The following is a 19,368-nucleotide window of genomic DNA, read 5'->3' on the forward strand; positions in this document are numbered from 1 at the left end:
TACATTTTTGTAACAATACATTATGAAAAGCCATTAAATCTTTAACAGTTGCTTCATCACTTCCACCACAGTGTATATCAGGCAATCTGTTATCAACTCCCATGAACACCTGTCTTCATTTTGACATAAGTATAAGGAGAAGACAACTTTTAAAACCATATCACATATTAATTATTTACAAAGATGCATATACAATATAATTATGGTATTAATCATCTAACTCACTAAATTAAGTACTTGCCATTTATAAATACAGCAATTCACACCCAACTGTTTCCTACATAACTGAAACTTTTTTCTAAGTAGTTTGATTTTCATTGAAACACACTTTAGTGTTAGCTAAAATTTGTTGACAAAATGGTTACAATATCAATGAATAAACAATTTTGTTTTAGTCCTAACATTTCAAAAGGCTTCTGAGCAAAGATATTTCAAAACTCTTGCATTTACCACTAAATGATCCTTAGTTTGCCAGAAGACATAGCCAAACACTTCCCCACACTAGTGACTTGGGAACCTTGGACTGCATCAGTAGCACTCAGCCAGAATGGGATGAAAAACACAGGAAACAGAAGGCTTAGGATACAAAATCTACAGAAAAGAGTAGTGTTACTATGCCAAGTCTCACTGTGTAGTCTTCCTTCCATTTAGGAAACTACTACTACCACCACTACCACTACCACCACCACCACCACTACCACAACTTCAGCCAATTAAACGTCAGACACATGACGAGTGGTATTTTGAACTGCAAACTTCTGTCCTGGTTGAAAGCCTCTCCTGAGATTATAATTGGCAGCAAAACTTGGAGTCTGTAAGGAGTTAACAGGAGGAGGAGGAGGAGGAGGGATTGAGGTGGATAGTGGTGGTGAGGGTGCAGGTGTGGTGTTGAACATGTTGGCAGGTGCATAGTATTGTGGTGAAGGATATTGTGGTGCAGGGAGTGGGCATGCAGGAGGTACAGGCCTAGTGTGAGATGAAGGAGGAGGAGGTGGAGGTGCACTCATTCCCGGCCGCTTGTTGCTCTTACCGTTCTTGCTGGGATAGGTCTTGAGGCAGCTGGAAAAGGTGATGGGCAAGGGGAACTCATGGAGGGTGTGGAAATGGAACTTGCTCTCAAATTCACTACCTGAAAGTGTATCAGTTTGCATTAGTGACCAAGGAAAGGAATTTAATCTTATTCTTTAAACAACAGTGCATAAGAAGAATGAAAAAGCAAATTGTCAGATACTCTGAACAATGATAAAAAAGTTGAAGTTAATCATATCATTGGTGACTTATGTTAATAATTGCAGAAGTAGAAAATCATGTATTATATTTATAAGCCTTAAAAGTATAAATCATATACCAAAATATTTTTTTTTCTAGTATACCTTAATAATATAAGATACTTACCATCCAGCCTCTACCAAAGCTACTTTACAAAATTATACTACAATTTCATATTTCCTAAAGCACAACAATAAGGCAAAGTGGTCACAAGTCAAGCAGTTTCCTGCACTCCCTCCCACTGTTTTTGTTATGCTCTCTTTGTTTTCAGTTTTCTGATGTGTCAAACCTGACAGACTCACAGCAGATCAGGACTCAACACTCAGGCTCAACACATAAACGGTGGAGCTTAAAACAGTAAATTACTTATTTGCCCATGACTACACTGCCTCAAGTACAGGGGATTTCTGCCTATGTAGTGAGAGGCAAAATATGTATAACCTTCCCAGATACACAACACACTACTACAGTAAACTTTACCACCATATACTGAGTTTATAGAGCAAACTTCATCTTTGTACACTGTGTGCTTCTATCTGAGCCATACAATGCCTGCCTAGCGTCACAGACTCTGGCCCAGTTATTCTATCACGTGAGGACACATGAACATGGCATTTACCAAGCTGTGTTACCCTGTTTAGGTTTTCAAGGTCCAAGTTACAGTAATGTGCTTCCTAACATTCCTAAGTAACCTGATTTTGTAATTTTAAGAAAGCTGTCATTTATTTGTAAGATATTAAACTGTTTGCATCTGTATAATCTTAAGAATAAGTAAAGATTTTAGTAGAAATACAGAAACAGTTTCTTCCATTTTCACATAAGATGAACACATGAGGCAATCAGGGGGAATCACAATGCTTAAGAGTCCTCAGGTGAAAAAAACAACTGCAACTGAGTCTATCAAGTAGCATGAGCATCAAACCAAGCAGAGTCAAACACAATGCTGGTATGCACTACAGATGTGCTGCAAAACTACCTATACTTGAAGAAACGGCACCACTACTCACGATAATAAACCAAATTGCAATATGCCCGATACAGATCACAATATATGATATAGGCCTCGTAAGCTGGGCCCATGGATGGTGGAGATGGCATAAGGGTAAACAAAATGTGAATAGTATGTATTAATCATAGAAAAAGAACACTAACAGCCTATATGCATTCAACAGTTACTGTAAATATGACCCAAAGCATATCTTTCTTTATTTTGTAATAGCAATTCAAGTTAAAAATGGATATGTAGACTGACAGATAGACAAACACCATGCATAATATATAGAATGTCTTTGCATGCACTTACTACAGCACTCATGTTAAAAGGAAAGTTCCATCCAGACAGTGTCACCTAATAAATATAATGCAAGAGTAATCTAAGATAGGAAAACCTAAGAATACCTAACAAGTTAATAATTTCATGCAAAGCAAGCACACTTAAATTACTGTACTGGAATATAATGATAAATCCATCCACTAATGTTATAAATAGGTAATAATAATGTATATAAATTCATATTTATCACACACACACACACACACACACACACACACACACACACACACACACACACACACACACACACACACACACACACACACACACCAGTATACTACAAATATCTGATGCATAATAAAAATATAAAGTAATATAAAGAAGTGCATGCATCTGAAAGACCTCACTTCACTTGCTCTACACTGTGATGTCACCCTGCTCTGTAACACCTCAAGGATTGACTATAACATATGATGTGTTTGGGTGAATATATATATTGATAAAAATTCCTTGTTCATGTAACTATCTGAAAACAAAGCTGGTGGTAATGAGAGAGAGAGAGAGAGAGAGAGAGAGAGAGAGGAGAGGAGAGGAGAGGAGAGGAGAGGAGAGGAGAGGAGAGGAGAGAGAGAGGAGAGGAGAGGAGAGAGAGAAGAGAAGAGAAGAGAAGAGAGAGAGAGAGAGAGAGAGAGAGAGAGAGAGAGAGAGAGAGAGAGAGAGAGAGAGAGAGAGAGAGAGAGAGATTCATAATAAACTTAAAATAATTAAGATAACAAGGCCCAAGCATCAAGACAAAACAATAAAAGGAAAGAATGGAACATGAAACTTTGGAATGACAAAACAAGTCCTGCTGAAGAGATAAACTTTCCAGACCAAGCCTATCTGTTCCCTGCCTTGCATAGACACCCATAAAATAATTGATTCAAACTGAAAAGAAAACATGGTGGGGATTATGCAGACATCTCTTCCTCCACACTAGGAGCCTTCTGCTTCCCTGGTTCTTTTCTTCTGGATGATCTCTTGGTCTTCTTGCTTTCATTTGACAATTTTTTTGGTCTTGATCCACAAGCGAAGCAAGACACATTCTCCTCCAGATATTCATCCTCCCCATGGGTGAGTCCATACTCCACACACTCTCGGCAATTGTCTGCCCTCTGCTGGTACATATTCTCCTCACACTCCCTGCATTCCACCTGAGCTTCAAGGACACAAGCGCTGCACTCCAGTGATTGGCTACGGGAGTAAGCACTGCGGAACTCCTCGTCACTGTAGGTGAGGTCCATTGACTTGGCACGGAGGGTGGTGGCACTGTATATTTCTGAGGACCTGTGGCTGAGTTTTGAGGGAAGAGTTCCATAGTAAGTGGGGCCGCACTTACCTGAGGACCGGGATAACTGCGAGGAGTGTCTGCTGGGAGGTGGTGGTGGAGCCGAGCCGGGGGGCTGTAGGGGGAAGGGAAAATGTTCATTGTTATCTTGTTATTATACAGTCAACTCTCAATTAATGCAAGTCTGAATAGGTAATGCGATTGCTATTTAATGTAACGATGTTCAACCTTTACCTTCTTGGGGTTAAAATTATCTTCCATCTCCAATACTGGGGAAAATAGGTAAATTTAGAAAATGCCACAAAAATTTAAATTACAAAAATCTATTTCTTTTTGTAATTCTGAATACAATGATGTACTTTCTAGTTCACTATGACTTCTGAGAGTAAAATTATCGCCTTATCAAAAATTCTTCCCCTAGCTGTGGTGTAACCTGTCAAATGGAAATAACCCCAAAGTGTGATAACACTGTGCAAATTCTCTCTCTCTCTCTCTCTTACTGTGCACACACTGTGTAGCTTGTAATATTTTATTATATTCAGAGAGCAATGAAAAAATTATGAACAAATAAAAAAATAACTTCATACTTCTGAGAAGTTCCCATAGCTCCCCAAAGGTTATATACCAAATGACTTGCTGGAGGAGTTGCCAGATATTTTCCGCATGGTGGAAAAAGGCTCACCGAGTTGTATCTGAGTTGCCAGTGGCAACTCAGTGGGTGGAAAAAGGTGCTAGATATTTACACTCACCCTCTGACTTGAGTAGGTGGGAGGGCAATACAAACCTGTGATGCGAAAAATCATGATTACTAAAATGATCACCGTCTTACTAGACATAGCACTTTGATCATTCATGAACGATCACCGGGAGGTAAGGGTTAAGGAGATACAATCAAATAATGTCATTTATTTGATCTAACACAGGTTGACGACTTGATGACGTCATGCGCACCCACACTGCTTCTGGAGGAACCACCTGAGATGCTCTCAGCCAGATTCTTAAACAATACCTTCCACCTTTGTCAGTTGAAGAATACTGTCGTGGAGAAATTGGTATTCTTAAGAGCAAACACTGCCTTCCCGCAGCTCAGGAAGGCAACAATTAGGCAGGATTTATCTTTGCCGCAAAATTGAATTAAGAACCATGTCTTCATCATTACCTTTGCATAAACTTTGCCTAAATACCCACTATTAACAGTTTTTGTGAACTATCTGATTATTGAAACAAAAATATATAAGTTATCGTTCAAATAGCCTACGTTACAAAAGTTGTGATTAGAACCAAACCCAGGAACAAGAACATCGCCACTGCCAGCTTCAATCAAGCATCTCCATCTCCAAAATTTTCAAACAGAATTCTACTTATCTTACGATCAGTTGTATGTTTTTATCGCTTGGTACCCATTTATGTAGACAGCTGGTGGACTGTCCTCTTCCCATAGCCTACACTGTTGGAGGTAGCGATTCTCTCCCATGTTAAGGCCACAGGCTACTATGCGGCCATCTGAGCCTTTAATTAGAAGCACTTTTTCCTGGCTCACCAAATTTATCAATAAATCACCCTCTGCAGCTGATGGTTTTTGCACTTTTTACACTTTTTAGAGAGCCAGCACTCAAATGGGCCTTTTTTTTATCTTTCTTTTTTTGCACTTGGCTGGCCCTCTTCCCTACGTGAAAAAAAAAAAAAAAAAAAAAAAAAAAGTAATAGGGCTGGTTCTCTTCATATAATTTTCCATGTTGCCTGTGGTGGAATGGTGAGGCAGTGTGGTCTGGACTGCCTGGCTCAATTAGCTGAGGTAATGCTAAACTTACACTCCTATCAAACACCGCCAAATTATACTCACAGTTTATTTAATTAAATGCACTAATAATATATGTATGAATGTGGGATAATATTCCTGGCATATAAAATCATATAACAAATCACTCTCACTTAATAATTTGCTAATTTTCTAAACAAGAAAGATACGCAGGTGAGAACATGCGTTTTTATTGTTTCTGTGACATTGTGATGTATTAATAGTTATTTTAAGGTTTGATTAACAAAATCCCTAAAATAACAGACTTTCCCAGCGACCAGGAATGTAATGTCCCCTTTTACCATTGTTTTCAATGGGAAAATTATTTGAATAATGCAGCGTCTCCAGGAACATAGTCCTCGCATTAATTAAGTTAAGTATAATTCAGTTCTCAAGTTGATTCATAGACAGCAACTGAATGATGTGCCATCCAATGATTTGTTCTGCTTCTTCGTCCCATTTTTCTGGTATAGAATTATACTACCCTCGCTCTGACCAGTGATACAATATTGTTCTGGCAGTGTCATTGCACACCTGACAGACTGTCATACATGATGTCATGTTTGCTAGTACAGTGGCACCCTGTGTTTCATCCTTAACTACCTTCAGTACCATGACATATGTTCATATTCATTCTGTTTACTATTCTAATTTCATACAGCTTCAAAAACTTACGTGGAGATTAAGATAATGAAAACTGAGGCCATTAATCTTCTGGCCTCCATAGACCCTTCCTAATGTCAATAAAATGTATAATCTCATCCAAAATTCATGGAAAAATGTGTTCCAGTACTGAAGGGGTTAATCCATTCCATGAGCTATGGTGTAACCAAATTTGGGCACAAGATGTATTATTTCCCATTGAAATCAATGAGGAATTAATTTTCATATATGATAGCACACAAGATGCATTGGTTTATAAGACTCACCTTCAACTGACATTTAAAGCCCTCTAATATATACTTAGATCCACGTTAGGTCCCAATATTATATGCTTAAAATATTTGCTAGAAACTACCAACAATGATCCTTAGACCAATTCAGCTGTGAAATGTAGACAAATATGCTGTAGGAAGTGACACTGTCCGAGCACAGAAAGGTAACAAAGTTTGTACTCCCCCCACCCTTTTTTTTTTTTACCATTATTCACCACAATTTTTAGTTGCAATATTTTTAACATTTTCAAGACATAATGATGTATGAAAATACATTCATCTCAAGGAGTAACGGCATCATACAAAGGAACGCATTGAATCTTGCACGCATCGCTAAGTTTGATGAATCACTGACCATGAGCTTGCTTTGGTCCAGTGCATGCAATGTAAGCATTATTACTTTGACAATTTCTTCCTGGCTGGTGTTATTTTGTGTGAATTATCAGTAAATGCCACCTGTTATACATCATTACCTTACAAAAAAAAAAAAAGTGTAGAAATGATCATCATTTTGTTAACCGCATATTGGGCCACTTGTTGCGTATTGGTACATCTGAGGCCCGAATATCACTTTCTAAAAACTATTACAAACTTGAGTATGTAAACAATTTGTGCATAAATTTGTATTTATTATGATTGCAGATGCATTGCTAAGGTACTGGAAAATAAGATAAAAATGATGACAATAATTTCATTTGAAAGAAAAAAATAGGCTTCTGAATAACAAGTAATGTTTGGTGACATATTAGTTCAAAAATACAATCAATATAAGAAAATAATGGAATATTAGATCATCATAATGTTGATCACTAATTACACGTCATGTTTTTCGTTGAAACATGAAATGCAAAGGAGTGGTTGACCCTCACATTCATTGTAATATGTGGATACTCTCCTAGCCTTGTTTGTGGCCACCTTGTATCCCTCAGATAGTGAGATTTTCTCGTAGCGTCCTCTGCATCGCTTCCTTGTATTTTTCATTGGTCCAACTGCTTCCTGTAAGGTATGTTCTTTTCTTGCACCCAATATATCAGAGGTCCTCTTCCCTGGTTTTGTAATTTCCTCAGGAATGTTTTTAGTAAGAGAGAGAATTACTGATCCTATGAAGATTTTTAGGCATACTTGTTTTGCTGAGCAGTATTTATTGTATAGAATTTGAGCAATTGTCACTGATAACCCAGCAATCATTTCCAGAACCAGCTTCTTGTACCACTTCCTTGATTTGTTGAGTGGCGAGTAGTAGGAATTGAGTTAATCAGCAACATCAACACTTTTTTTTTTGGCTTTATTGTACTTGATGACACTTTTAGGTTTTACAATCTCTTCTCCTTTTCTGTTTTTCATTCCACTTGGAACTAAGTTATTACCTTACTCAGGTACTGTTGATAGTGTCAAGAATATATCATCATATGCTACAGCCCATGCCTGGTACACTGGTGTACCAATAAGCGATAGAAGGGAAAAAAAATTACTGGTCCGCGATTCGGTATATATATTTGTACCACGGATTTTTACGCTCTATACTAGAGGCTGCGCTCTCACAATGATATATACCTCTTCTCTCTGCAGAAGTCCAATGGACACTGGCGTGGTTGGGTAATGAAGGTTACACCCTGCGGGCGAGTGTGCTGAGTTGCCAAATGCGGTTAACGTGTTGAGAAGTGCAAAAATGTTACAGGCTTGACTCAAGGGCTACTGTAGCCACACACTAACCACTAACATTGCCTTATTGATAAACCTTGGCCCTGGAAGATGCAGGCTCATTTTCAGATTTTTTTTTTTCTTTAATGGCATGTCATATAAACCATCAAATAAGACATGTATGTATACCATGTATGTATTTTTGTTTATTTGTTTCCTAGTTTACAATGCATGTTAGAGTGAGCATGAGCTTAGGCAAGACTGAGGGTTTGAGTAGGAATACTAAGGTGTGATGTCATTGGTAATGCAGGCACAAGCCAATGCAAATTCAGGGTTTAAGGAAAGGACATAAGCCAGTTTGCAAAAATACTGATCATAACCTGTGGTACCACTGTACTGCTTCTTTTGGAGTTAAAGAACATGTTGAGAAAGAAAGATGAGATGTAATGATAATGAGCCATATAATTTTATTTAACAGATTCCTTGTGTTTCGCAGCGCAGTGATCTCTCCCACACAGCGATACAAATAAATTGTCATCACGTCAGTGCTGGTCAATCCAGCAAAGCAAGAAGAGCTGAGTGTTGTCTGGGAGCACACCCAAACGAACTGGCAACCTCAAAGTGTTTGCCCACTGGTGGGTTGCATCGCATACTGTGAAAAATCTCTGACTTCTCTGCAATACGATCCACTGCTGGACATAATTTATTTGTTGATATTCAGTGCGTCGCTATACTGTACTACATATTTCCTTTCCTATATTTGTGTATATATTTTTGTCTCTTTGTTTTCCATATTTAGAAAATGAATGCTACACAGTTTTATGGTCAACTTAGTTCAACAGAAAAGATAAAAGATAAAATAAGACAATGAAGATGATACCAGGAAAATTATGAAATTATGAAAAGATCAATTAAGAAAATTATTGAAGCTTATTAAGGAAAGTCTAATTGTGATACCTCAGTTTGAAATACTTGTTATAAAAAAAGTTTCATGTTCTTCTGAAAAAAAAAGAAGTATTTTTCAGTTAATTTTTATTGCAGATATTTTTTTTACTTATTGTTTTATTTCTTTAGGTATGTTTATTTATATATGCAATTCAGAAGGCTCACCAATGGCAGCTTTTTTTACAAATTGTCCAAATAATATCAGGAAAAATATTAATAAAAAAATTAATAAAAAAAATAATTGAGGCTTGTCAAGGAAAGTCCAATTGTGATATCTGTTAAATTATTTGTTATAGAAAAGTTTTATGTTCTTCTGAGAGAAAAAAAATGTAAGCTAACATATATATCTTTTAGATGTATTAGAAAGAAAATATGGAAACAAGAAGACTATTTTTCATATAATTTTTATAAAACTAAAAATGAAATAAGCTTCATATTATTTATCAATCATTGTTTATTATGTCCTCCTACACATACTGTTTATTGAAATTTTACTATATAATCAATTTCTATTAATAGTAAGATTAAAATGTGATATGTGAAAACTGTTGCATTGCAACAGTGGATAGTAACTGAGGACCCACCGGTGGGTTGCATCACAGGTAACATGTTAACATTTGAGAACTTTAGCCTGCCAGAGTGAGACAGGAGTAATGCAAACAATTCACAAAATGCACACAATGTACTTGCAGTAACAGTTGTGGCAACACTGGAGTGCAGCTTACCTCAGGCTTTGATGCGGTGGCTGCCCGGCTTGGAGGAGGCGGTGGAGGCTGGCTGGGAGGGGGCACGCTCGGCCGGCTGATGGGGGGCGGGGGCGGCCGATCTGTGGGTGGCCGGGTCATGGAACGGGAAATGTTGACTCCCATGTAGCGGCCAACTGTGTTGGGCTTGGTGGGGGGGCCTGGTGAGCTCTTGTGGTGGTGGCTGGGGGGCAAGGTTCGGGAGGGCAGCAAGTTCTCCTCCGCCGAAAACCTGTGGTTCTGCAAGTCGGAGCGGTTCACCCTCATGCTACTGGTCCGGGCAGTCTTGTTGGAAGAGAGAGAGTCGCCGTTGGGCTGAAATATCCACAGCAGCGGGTCATTCATCTCATACTTTTGGTGCACACCATTGAAACAGAGAAGAGCAGAGGCTGGCAGTGTTTTCCATCCCAAGACACATGCCACACACCACTCATGGCCAAAAAAGGGTGTGTACGGCACTGAGGGAGACTGAACTAGGGCGACTCTAAACTTCACCTTCTCCAGCCACACCACCAAAGCAAAAGCAACAAAACGAAACCAAACAAAATATTGTACAGGTTTCCCTCTTTATTCAATGGCTTATTATTCAATAATTCAATTTGCTGATCGTTATCCTTTATATCCATGCACTCATTTTCCAATGTTAGGAGTTGCTTATCCAATTTTTAACCAATCACCAGAATATAAACAAATGCATCTCAATCACATCACCACCAATGCCAAAGCTGCCACCTATCACATCTCATTACCGCTAGATGTGGAGATAATTAGTGAGCAGGATACTGCTCTTTTTTTTTCTGTTCATCTTTTGTTTGTCCTCTACAGGAGCTGACGATCCAAAAGGAGTGATTCCAAGCCACCTGTACCATCAAGATCAAGATCAAGATAAGTCTTTCAGTCAAATTCATTCGGCAGCCCGTTTGTGATCACGTTTTGCTAAAACTCACATTCATTGATGGGTATTATGAGTGATACACACAGGACATTTTCCAAGTGGCCTGCAACACCTAATGCTTGTGAATTGAAGGTCAAAAGACCAAGGAATAGCTTATCTTAAGAGAAAAAGCTCCATGAGGGAGGTGAAGGAGCCAACTTCATTACCAGAATCCTGCAGTTGCCCCAATCCACTGTCTCCGCCACCATCAAACAAGCAGCAAGTGTGAAGAAACCAGGTGAGACAGTTTCTATATTATGGTAAAGACACTAACGAGAAAAAGGGAGCCAATAATGGAGGAAATGGAAAGACTCCTGAGACTGTTGATTAATGACCAGACTCACCACTGAGTGGCACCTGCTAGCTTAACTGAAGCTCATTTTTCTCCTTTTACCAGTGGATATAGGCCTATAGGGGAAACAACTATAATAAAACAATGAGCTTATACACTTCCTCTTTGTGTGGTATGGAAAAGTGTTCTCTTTCTCAATACAAGCTAGGCCTAGGTTACTCTCCCCATTAAATTACATCCTATTGAACATTAAGTTCTCTATTCGATTGTTTGTTATTCAATCTGGTTTTCAAGAATCTAACCCATTGTAAAATGAGGGAAACCTGTAAAAGAATAAATGTCATACAAGGCCAGGATATTAATTAAGTGTAGCTTTTGTACTGGTTAAAACTATATGCATAGTAAATAAATAAGAAAATAAGTAGATTAACAAATAGCTAAAACACTGACCTCAGGGTGAGATCAAGGAATAAATGAATAAACAAATACTAGAAACATCTTATTTATCTCACTATTGAAAAAGTAAATATAAAGATGAATAGATAAATAATTGAAGGATGAAATTCTTTATATAATTAAAGAAATTATCAAATCAACTGATAGATAAACAACAAAAAGACTGCTCTGAAATAAATATGCAAATAAGTAAATAGATAACAAAAAGACTATGAAAAAAAAAAGACTCACTATGATATATACAAATAAGTAAAAAAAAAAAAAGTTAATAAATAAGTAAGTGGAAGAGTGACCTCACTATGAAGCATGTAAGGGAAAAATACATAGATAGAGGAATAAGTAACTGAAGGAATGGCTCACTAGGAAACACTTCAACAAACTACAATATAAATAGATAAAGGACTGAAGAACTGACTTCACAATGAAATATGTAAGAAAAAGAAAAAAATTACATAGATATAACTGAAGGAATGACTTTATTATGTAACAGGGAGAAAAAAAAAAAAAAATCCAATGAAGCAACACAAGTAGAACAGTCAACACCACCAATCACACAAACATGCACTGAGAGACTCCAGCAGTCTTTGCTGTACATCACTTGCCTGTACTGTTATTTTGGGAGGCAGCGTTGGCTTAGAAGGCTTAGTACCATTGGGAGGTCTGGGAGGCGCTGGCTTGTTGCCCAAACTGGGCTTACCCACTAAGACTGGCCTACTGGGGAGTGCTTGGTGGAAGGCACCATCGGGGGAGGGTGGTGCAGGTGCTGGTCTGTCATCCTTGAGGGGGATTGAGTGAGGGATGAAGCCAGGACGCAGTTAGGGGACAATGAAGCACCAACCTTAACAATGACTTACACATTACAAGAGGAAACAATGTATAGCAGAGTTACTTTTTACAGTGTTTAGTGAGACAATTAGTACTTGCAGTTCAAACACCTCTGTTGTACAGGTAAGACACAGGCCTATGCTTTGAGCTCTTAAAACTAAGTGCAAAGGCTTAAAAGATGAAAGTCTGGCTCTTAATGTGTGATTCTTCTGACTGATGGTAAGAATCCTTGTTACAATATCATTAGAATCATGGAAATATCTTTGAAAACTTAAAAACTTCTAGTAGAACTTCTGAAAATTAACTGAGATAAGATACCAAATAGTTTTCTGTTCTTTCCACATTCTCAACTCTATTATTAAGACAGTGATGTGTTGTACATCTCTGGTCAGATAGAACATCACAGATTTCAAAATTATTTATCCATAAGTGATAATGTGAGGGAAATCAAATGAAGACGACAGTAATATGAGAGAATCAAATGAAGAAGCAAAGTAGTATTCATTGGAGGTAGCAGGAATGAGACCAATGAAGAGACTGATGTAGTGTGTGGAGGAAGACATGGGAATGATGGACATGCACAAGATTGTTTATGACCACAAAAAGACAGACTCATGAACTGTCCACCTCTATATGGGAAAATATGGACATGAAACTGATGATAAGTAACAATGACAGTGTTCAGTGATTGATGAGAATGAAATCTGTGACACCATAATGAGTCACATCTGTGCTACAAGGTGCGTCACTTAGCTCTTCAACACTATAGACCTTAGTTTCTGTCACTTAATTCTTACCATCTACAATATAAAAGTAAAGGAAGTGTGCCTGCTTTATAACAACTCCATAACTAAATAAACAACTGCCACTGACAGACACAAAGACAGACAAGTTCAGGCAACTGATACATATTCCAGTAGAAATTAGTGATTCAATTTTTAGGCGACTCATTTCTAAGTTGCTGCATGTACTGAACACCTACACAAAAAACTGTACTGAAAAACTGAGTGTCCATAAAAGTTATCTAATATGTATACTGTAAATACATGCATACATTAATTAGCTACATCTATTATATGTATACTTCTATGAGAGAGAGAGAGAGAGAGAGAGAGAGAGAGAGAGAGAGAGAGAGAGAGAGAGAGAGAGAGAGAGAGAGAGAGAGAGAGAGAGAGAGAGAGAGAGAGAGAGAGAGAGAGAGAGAGAGAGAGAGAGAGAGAGAGAGAGAGAGAGAGAGAGAGAGAGAGAGAGAGAGAGAGAGAGAGAGAGAGAGAGAGAGAGAGAGAGAGAGAGAGAGAGACATCTTACCATGGGGGGTCGAGGGGGTGCTGGCTTGCTGGTGGGGGGAGGGGGCAGAGGTCCTTTGTTGTGCCGGTCCCCAGCCAACGTGGGCTTGAGGTTGGCAGGTGGCGGAGGTGGTGGTGCAGGGTTGCTCTTACTACTAGGCTGTGGTGGGCGAAGGCAGGGTGAGGAAGAGGCAACAACACGGAGCAAGACACATGTTATACTGCCTGGCTGAGGGTGATCCTGCTATAATGACACTTTGAGAGGAGGTAATAGAAGTTGTGATGCATGTTAATCTGTGTTGGTGATTAAGTGTTTGTGCTTTCTTGTGCTGGTGATTGAGAGTCTGTGTTGTGTTATGTTGATGACTCAGTGCCTGTGTTGTGTTGTGGTGTGTCAATGACTGAGTGCCAGTACTGTGTTCACTGATAGGGTAAAGATGCTGCAACAGACTACCACAACTGGCTGCTATGTGTGAAGGTCTCAGGAAAGAAGTTACACAAGCAATAAAATTCATTGGCTTAATGAAGTGTGTGGCAGTGTAGATAACAGAGAGTAAGCTGGTGAATGAATGAGCAGATATCAACAACTGGTTTAACAAATCAATGGAGTAATGTGAGAACAATCTACAGTGTACACAAGGTGGTAACCTCATTTGTCAGTGTGATGTAAGGCTTAACAAGATACTCATTACATGTTCAGTCTGATGCCAGTGACCACAAAGGTGTCTACCATTAAGATATCAATGTGATTCAGGAAAAGCAGGACAGCAGTTAATGAGCTTACTGAGAGCATTTCACTTTACAATTTACCTTGATATACCTGCATACTCCATTAGTCCTTACCTCCTGAATTACTCAATTAGAAATTTTGCTACAAATACTCACAATGTTCTCTGTTCTCAGTGTTCATTATAAACAATAACAATATTACACATTACCACATCCTTCATAACACACTCACCCACATCCTACCAATGAGAACCATGGGGCTGACAGGAGCTGTGAATTGGATGTTGAGTAATAAAACTGCAACAGGGATTAAGAAAACTGAATGTATTAAGATGGAGAGCTACTAAATTCACAAACTGAGTTATAACACTGCAAGAAGAAGAGATCAAAGAAAGAGATCATATAGCACCTGCAAAGATGAAGGAAGTGTCACCTCATGGACTATCACCATGAGCTAGCAGTGATCTGTTCATTGTGAGATGAACACTACTACTGATCTGAGGGTTAAGATGCTGTGAGAGGCTGAAAGAAGTTGGAAGGGACTGTGAGAGACTGGGAGGGATTGTTAAAGGGCTGTAAGGCACATAGAAAGCCTGGATGGAACTGGATGATACTTGGAGAGACTAAAAGATACAAAGACATTGAAAAACACTTAAAACAACTGGAAGAGGTTGCAGGAGACTAAGGCCGGATGTAAGGCAATATAAAAAACTGGAATGGGCTTGATGGGACTGAAAAAAGGCTGAATAGGGCTGAAAGATACTAGGAGAGACTGGAAGGGGCTGGAAGAAACTATGAGACACTAAAGAGGATGTAGGAAGCCGTAAGAGGCTGGAAAAGGCTGGATGGCGCTCAAAGATACTGGAAAAGACTGAGACTAGAAGGGGAATGGAAAGGACTACAAGGTGTTGGTGGGGCCTACCTTTGGACTAGGTGGTATACTGTTGTTATTGTTGTTGGTGGTGTTATCGGAGTCGGTGCTGTCACCGGAGGGAATGCCAGGCGCAGGCTTTCTCCCAGGGGGCAGCAGCGGGCCACTCCGGCTTGCTGTGGGTGGGTGAACCTTGTAACTCATCCATCAGTATCATTCTACAACATGCTACAGTGATGTTTTAGTCTTTAATGCTTCCTTACTGCTGTGATTCAGAATGTCTTAGAGCACATTTTGTCTTCCATCCCTCATTACTATTATATTTCAAGTTACTTTTGTGAATTTTTGCCATTAACTCTCAGACTTGTGTGCTAATTCTAACCATCTTACAGTGATATAAAACAATTCAGAACACTCAAAAGCATTGTACATGATCCTTACACATACCGTAAAAAATAAAGAAACAGAAGCTACATTTTCCAGCTTCTAACCAGTACAATGTTTAAAACAGATGTAATAACAAAATTAATGTTTCAGAGTTGTGTGTGAAGAAGAGGCCAGGTCTTGAATAGCAGTGAAAGAGTTAAGTTTTCTTTGTAAATATCATGTGATTGGTCATTTATTTGTTGTTGTATTTCATGTTATTTCAGTGAATGTTTTGTTTTAAATCCCTTTTTTACTATAGTATTTAATCTTGTTGCTATGAAAAGTTGTCTTTGATCTCTAACTACAGACACATTTGGGGTTGTCATTATGAACATTTTTCTTTAACTTTTTATTGTTGTGTTTCAAGTTATTAGAGTGAGTATTTTATTGTTTGCCTCTCATTTCTGTTGCATTCCATGTTGTTATTATGAAAATTGGTCTTTTATCCCTAATAAATGTTGTGTTCCAAGTTACCCAAATTAAAATTTTATCTTTAATCACATCCTACTGTTGTATTTGATGCTGTTATCATCTCATTATCTTTTCACACAACAAATAAATCAAAGTTGAGGCAGTCTGGTCATCTGGTAATAAGAGCAGATCAAGACCACAATAAAAGTCAGAGAATGCATTCTGGAGGAAGAGAACCCAGTGGAAAACAACAATAAGAGGAACAAAGTTTGGCAGAAATAAAATGAGAGCAATAAGATGCAACACAAAATAATGAAAACTTGTACATACATGGAGACAACCCTTACACACGAGAGAGAGAGAGAGAGAGAGAGAGAGAGAGAGAGAGAGAGAGAGAGAGAGAGAGAGAGAGAGAGAGAGAGAGAGAGAGAGAGAGAGAGAGAGAGAATGGAGAGAAAGATTAGAGAAAAGAAAGCAGAAGGAGAGAGAAAAGAAATAAAACATTGAAAACTCAATAATGGAGAGGAAAATGTAGAGAGAGAGAGAGAGAGAGAGAGAGAGAGAGAGAGAGAGAGAGAGAGAGAGAGAGAGAGAGAGAGAGAGAGAGAGAGAGAGAGAGAGAGAGAGAGAGAGGATGAAGGCAAAAGAAATGAGGGAAAAGTAAAAAAAAAAATAATAATAATAAATAAATAAAAAATAAGAACTGAGAGAAAGAATAATAACGAAAATAAGAGAAAATATCATGGACGACAGAAAGACATCACTGAAGCTTGTCTAAGAGGAGAGAGGGAATAGACATGTGGATGCAGACAGCAGGAACACAAGAGGCTCCTCATTACTCACGTGAGGTTGAAATCCCCTTTCCCGTAGGCCGCAGCTTGGGCATGCCCCCCGCGAAGAGTCCTGCCAACTGGGGAGCTCCTCCATTCATCATCCCCATTCCTCCACCCCCTCCTCCTCCGCCACCGCCACCTCCACCTCCTCCTCCTGCTCCATTCGTTGACGGCTTGCCCTTGCCTGCAATGGAAGGAACAGTGTTGAAATGTTGAAGTTAGGTTGTCTTGCAAGGTGAAATACAGAGTGAGTGGTGGAAGGTAATGCTGTCGGATAATAGGGGGAAAGAAATAATTGATAGTAACGCCCATGAAGTGTATGAATCTGAACTGATGTTAAAATAATTCCACAAAGATGAGGTACGTAACCCCCGCATAAGTCAGACCAATTATTGAGGAGAAGGCCAATCCGAGTTATCAGAGGGATTTACTTTTCTATTTAGCGTGCCTGTTACCACAAACAATTGAAATGGTTTATGTAATGCATTATGTAAATAGGTCCTACACACACACACACACAGCTTTGCTCTTAGAATAGAACTGGAAAAGTCATAATAAGGGCTGCAGAGCGAGGGAAAACTGAGGGAGACACTGTCACGCACTTGTCTAGTCAGGTGTGTAAACATTTATCTTGGCAGTTGCCGACGGCAGTGTTGTGGTACATGTGCCTGTTTTGCGTCTCAAACGGCTCAAAGAACTCAAATTACTTGGACAATATAAAAGCTACCAGTGGCATAGGCATCATCACAGAATGTGGCAAGGGAAGCATTTGCCGCCCTCCTCCCTGGAATTAAGGGGGGGAGGAATGCAAGGAAAATACAAAATGAATAAAAAATTACATGGAAAATGTATAAAATTGATGCCCATGCCCCCTTTTTTTTTTTTTTTTTTCTCCAGACGCCCATGAGATTCAGTGGTATTTTGACCAGCATATAAGCTGAATGGTTCAAAGCTACAAAATCAAAGGACAAAAATGCATACTGGACTGCACTCCGGACAGAACGTAAAAAATAGATGAATAAATAAAAAGTAATAAAATGAAAAATAAATAGAAAATCCTGACATATGTAATATGAAATAAATAAAAATCCTGATATCTAATTTGTTCAGGTCCGACTTAAGCAGGGTTTACTGTAGAATGTAGATGGAAAACTGCTGACGAGTCCCACATGATAGAGTGATGGAATAGGAGAAAGAAACTGATAGCACTGCAAGAGGAGTGAGTGTGACAAAACAATGGCTAATTTTTTTCATAAAGACAAGGAGAAGTGCTGAAACTAGTCCCCCTAAGATGAGACAGATTAAGTGATGAAAGGCAATGTTGCTAGACCGTAGATAATGAGGGAAAGAAAAATGAAATGAACGGTAATGCATGGACAGTGTGAGAGGGAACATAATGGCAAAACAGCTCCACAAATACAAGGCAGACACTGAAAAAAAAAACAACAACATTGAAATTGGTCCAGCAAGATGAGGCACAAAGGGAATAATGCAACAATAAGGTACATAATGAGAGGAAGGGAGGAACAAGTAACAACAATGTAAATGGAATGTAAGAGGAAACAAAATGGCAAAATTATTCCACGCAAACAAGGTAGACAATGAAAAACTAAAATTCACTCAGGAATTTATATTAAAAACTCGTCTCATATGAACAAAAAAATGTCAGAAAAAGAACGCTCCTCCTAGAAGATATTAGTAGCAATGGTAAAAGGGCAGTGGGCATTGTGGTACAGTGGAACCATGCGCGCTTTGGGGTCCGAGGGGTCTCCAAGCACACGGGTTCGAATTCTGTCCACGGTCTGAGTGTAGGTTGGGCTTCCTCACTCGGGGCAACGGTTTCCTAGCGGGTGGGCTTTGAGATAGGAGGTACCCTAAAAAGTAACCCCTTTAGCCCAGAAATTCCCGTGAAAAGCCCACATGGTATAAAAACTATGTAAACCAAAATAATCGACAGAAGCAAGGCAGATAATCATATAATGAGAAATCAAAATATTTACTACGAAAAATGAAAATAAATAAATAACTAGTCTTTAAAAATACTGCACATAAATTTGACTGTGAAAATTTGAATTACTACTGCATACAAAACAATATGTAAAAACTTAATGATCAAAGTGGCAGCATAAAGAATAAATAAACAAAAAGAAGAAAATTGTTGATAGTTGTGACAAAAAATGGAAAAGCTGTGAAAAGTAAATAACGTAAAATTGCATAGGAAATAAAGACAGTGGAAAAAATAACTTCATGGACATAGAAGACAAAAAAAAAAAAAATAAATAAATAAATAAATAAATATATAAAATAAATATAATAAATAAATAAATAAAAAATCTATATAAAAATCTAAAAAAATGGTAGAAAGTAGTGATAT

The 19,368-nt window shown here is 38.4% G+C and overlaps 1 protein-coding gene across 7 annotated transcripts in view; it reads right to left on the reverse strand.

Moving 5' to 3' along the window:
- Positions 1-19,368, reverse strand: part of LOC123502995 (WAS/WASL-interacting protein family member 1-like) — a 97,198-nt gene that overhangs the window by 9,530 nt on the left and 68,300 nt on the right. For 5 of the 7 annotated variants that reach the window (XM_045252327.1, XM_045252331.1, XM_045252329.1 and 2 more), the window contains 7 exons: positions 17,005-17,178; positions 15,376-15,500; positions 13,747-13,884; positions 12,216-12,389; positions 9,914-10,246; positions 3,921-3,984; positions 1,031-1,129 (listed from right to left, as the gene is read on the reverse strand). In XM_045252327.1, coding sequence (XP_045108262.1) covers positions 1,031-1,129; positions 3,921-3,984; positions 9,914-10,246; positions 12,216-12,389; positions 13,747-13,884; positions 15,376-15,500; positions 17,005-17,178 — 1,107 coding nt within the window. The remainder of the gene's footprint in view (positions 1-1,030; positions 1,130-3,920; positions 3,985-9,913; positions 10,247-12,215; positions 12,390-13,746; positions 13,885-15,375; positions 15,501-17,004; positions 17,179-19,368) is intronic. The other 2 variants (XM_045252332.1, XM_045252334.1) reach the window with 2 other exon arrangements.

This window comes from Portunus trituberculatus, chromosome 13, assembly GCF_017591435.1.
Source record: "Portunus trituberculatus isolate SZX2019 chromosome 13, ASM1759143v1, whole genome shotgun sequence".
Lineage (NCBI taxonomy): Eukaryota > Metazoa > Arthropoda > Malacostraca > Decapoda > Portunidae > Portunus > Portunus trituberculatus.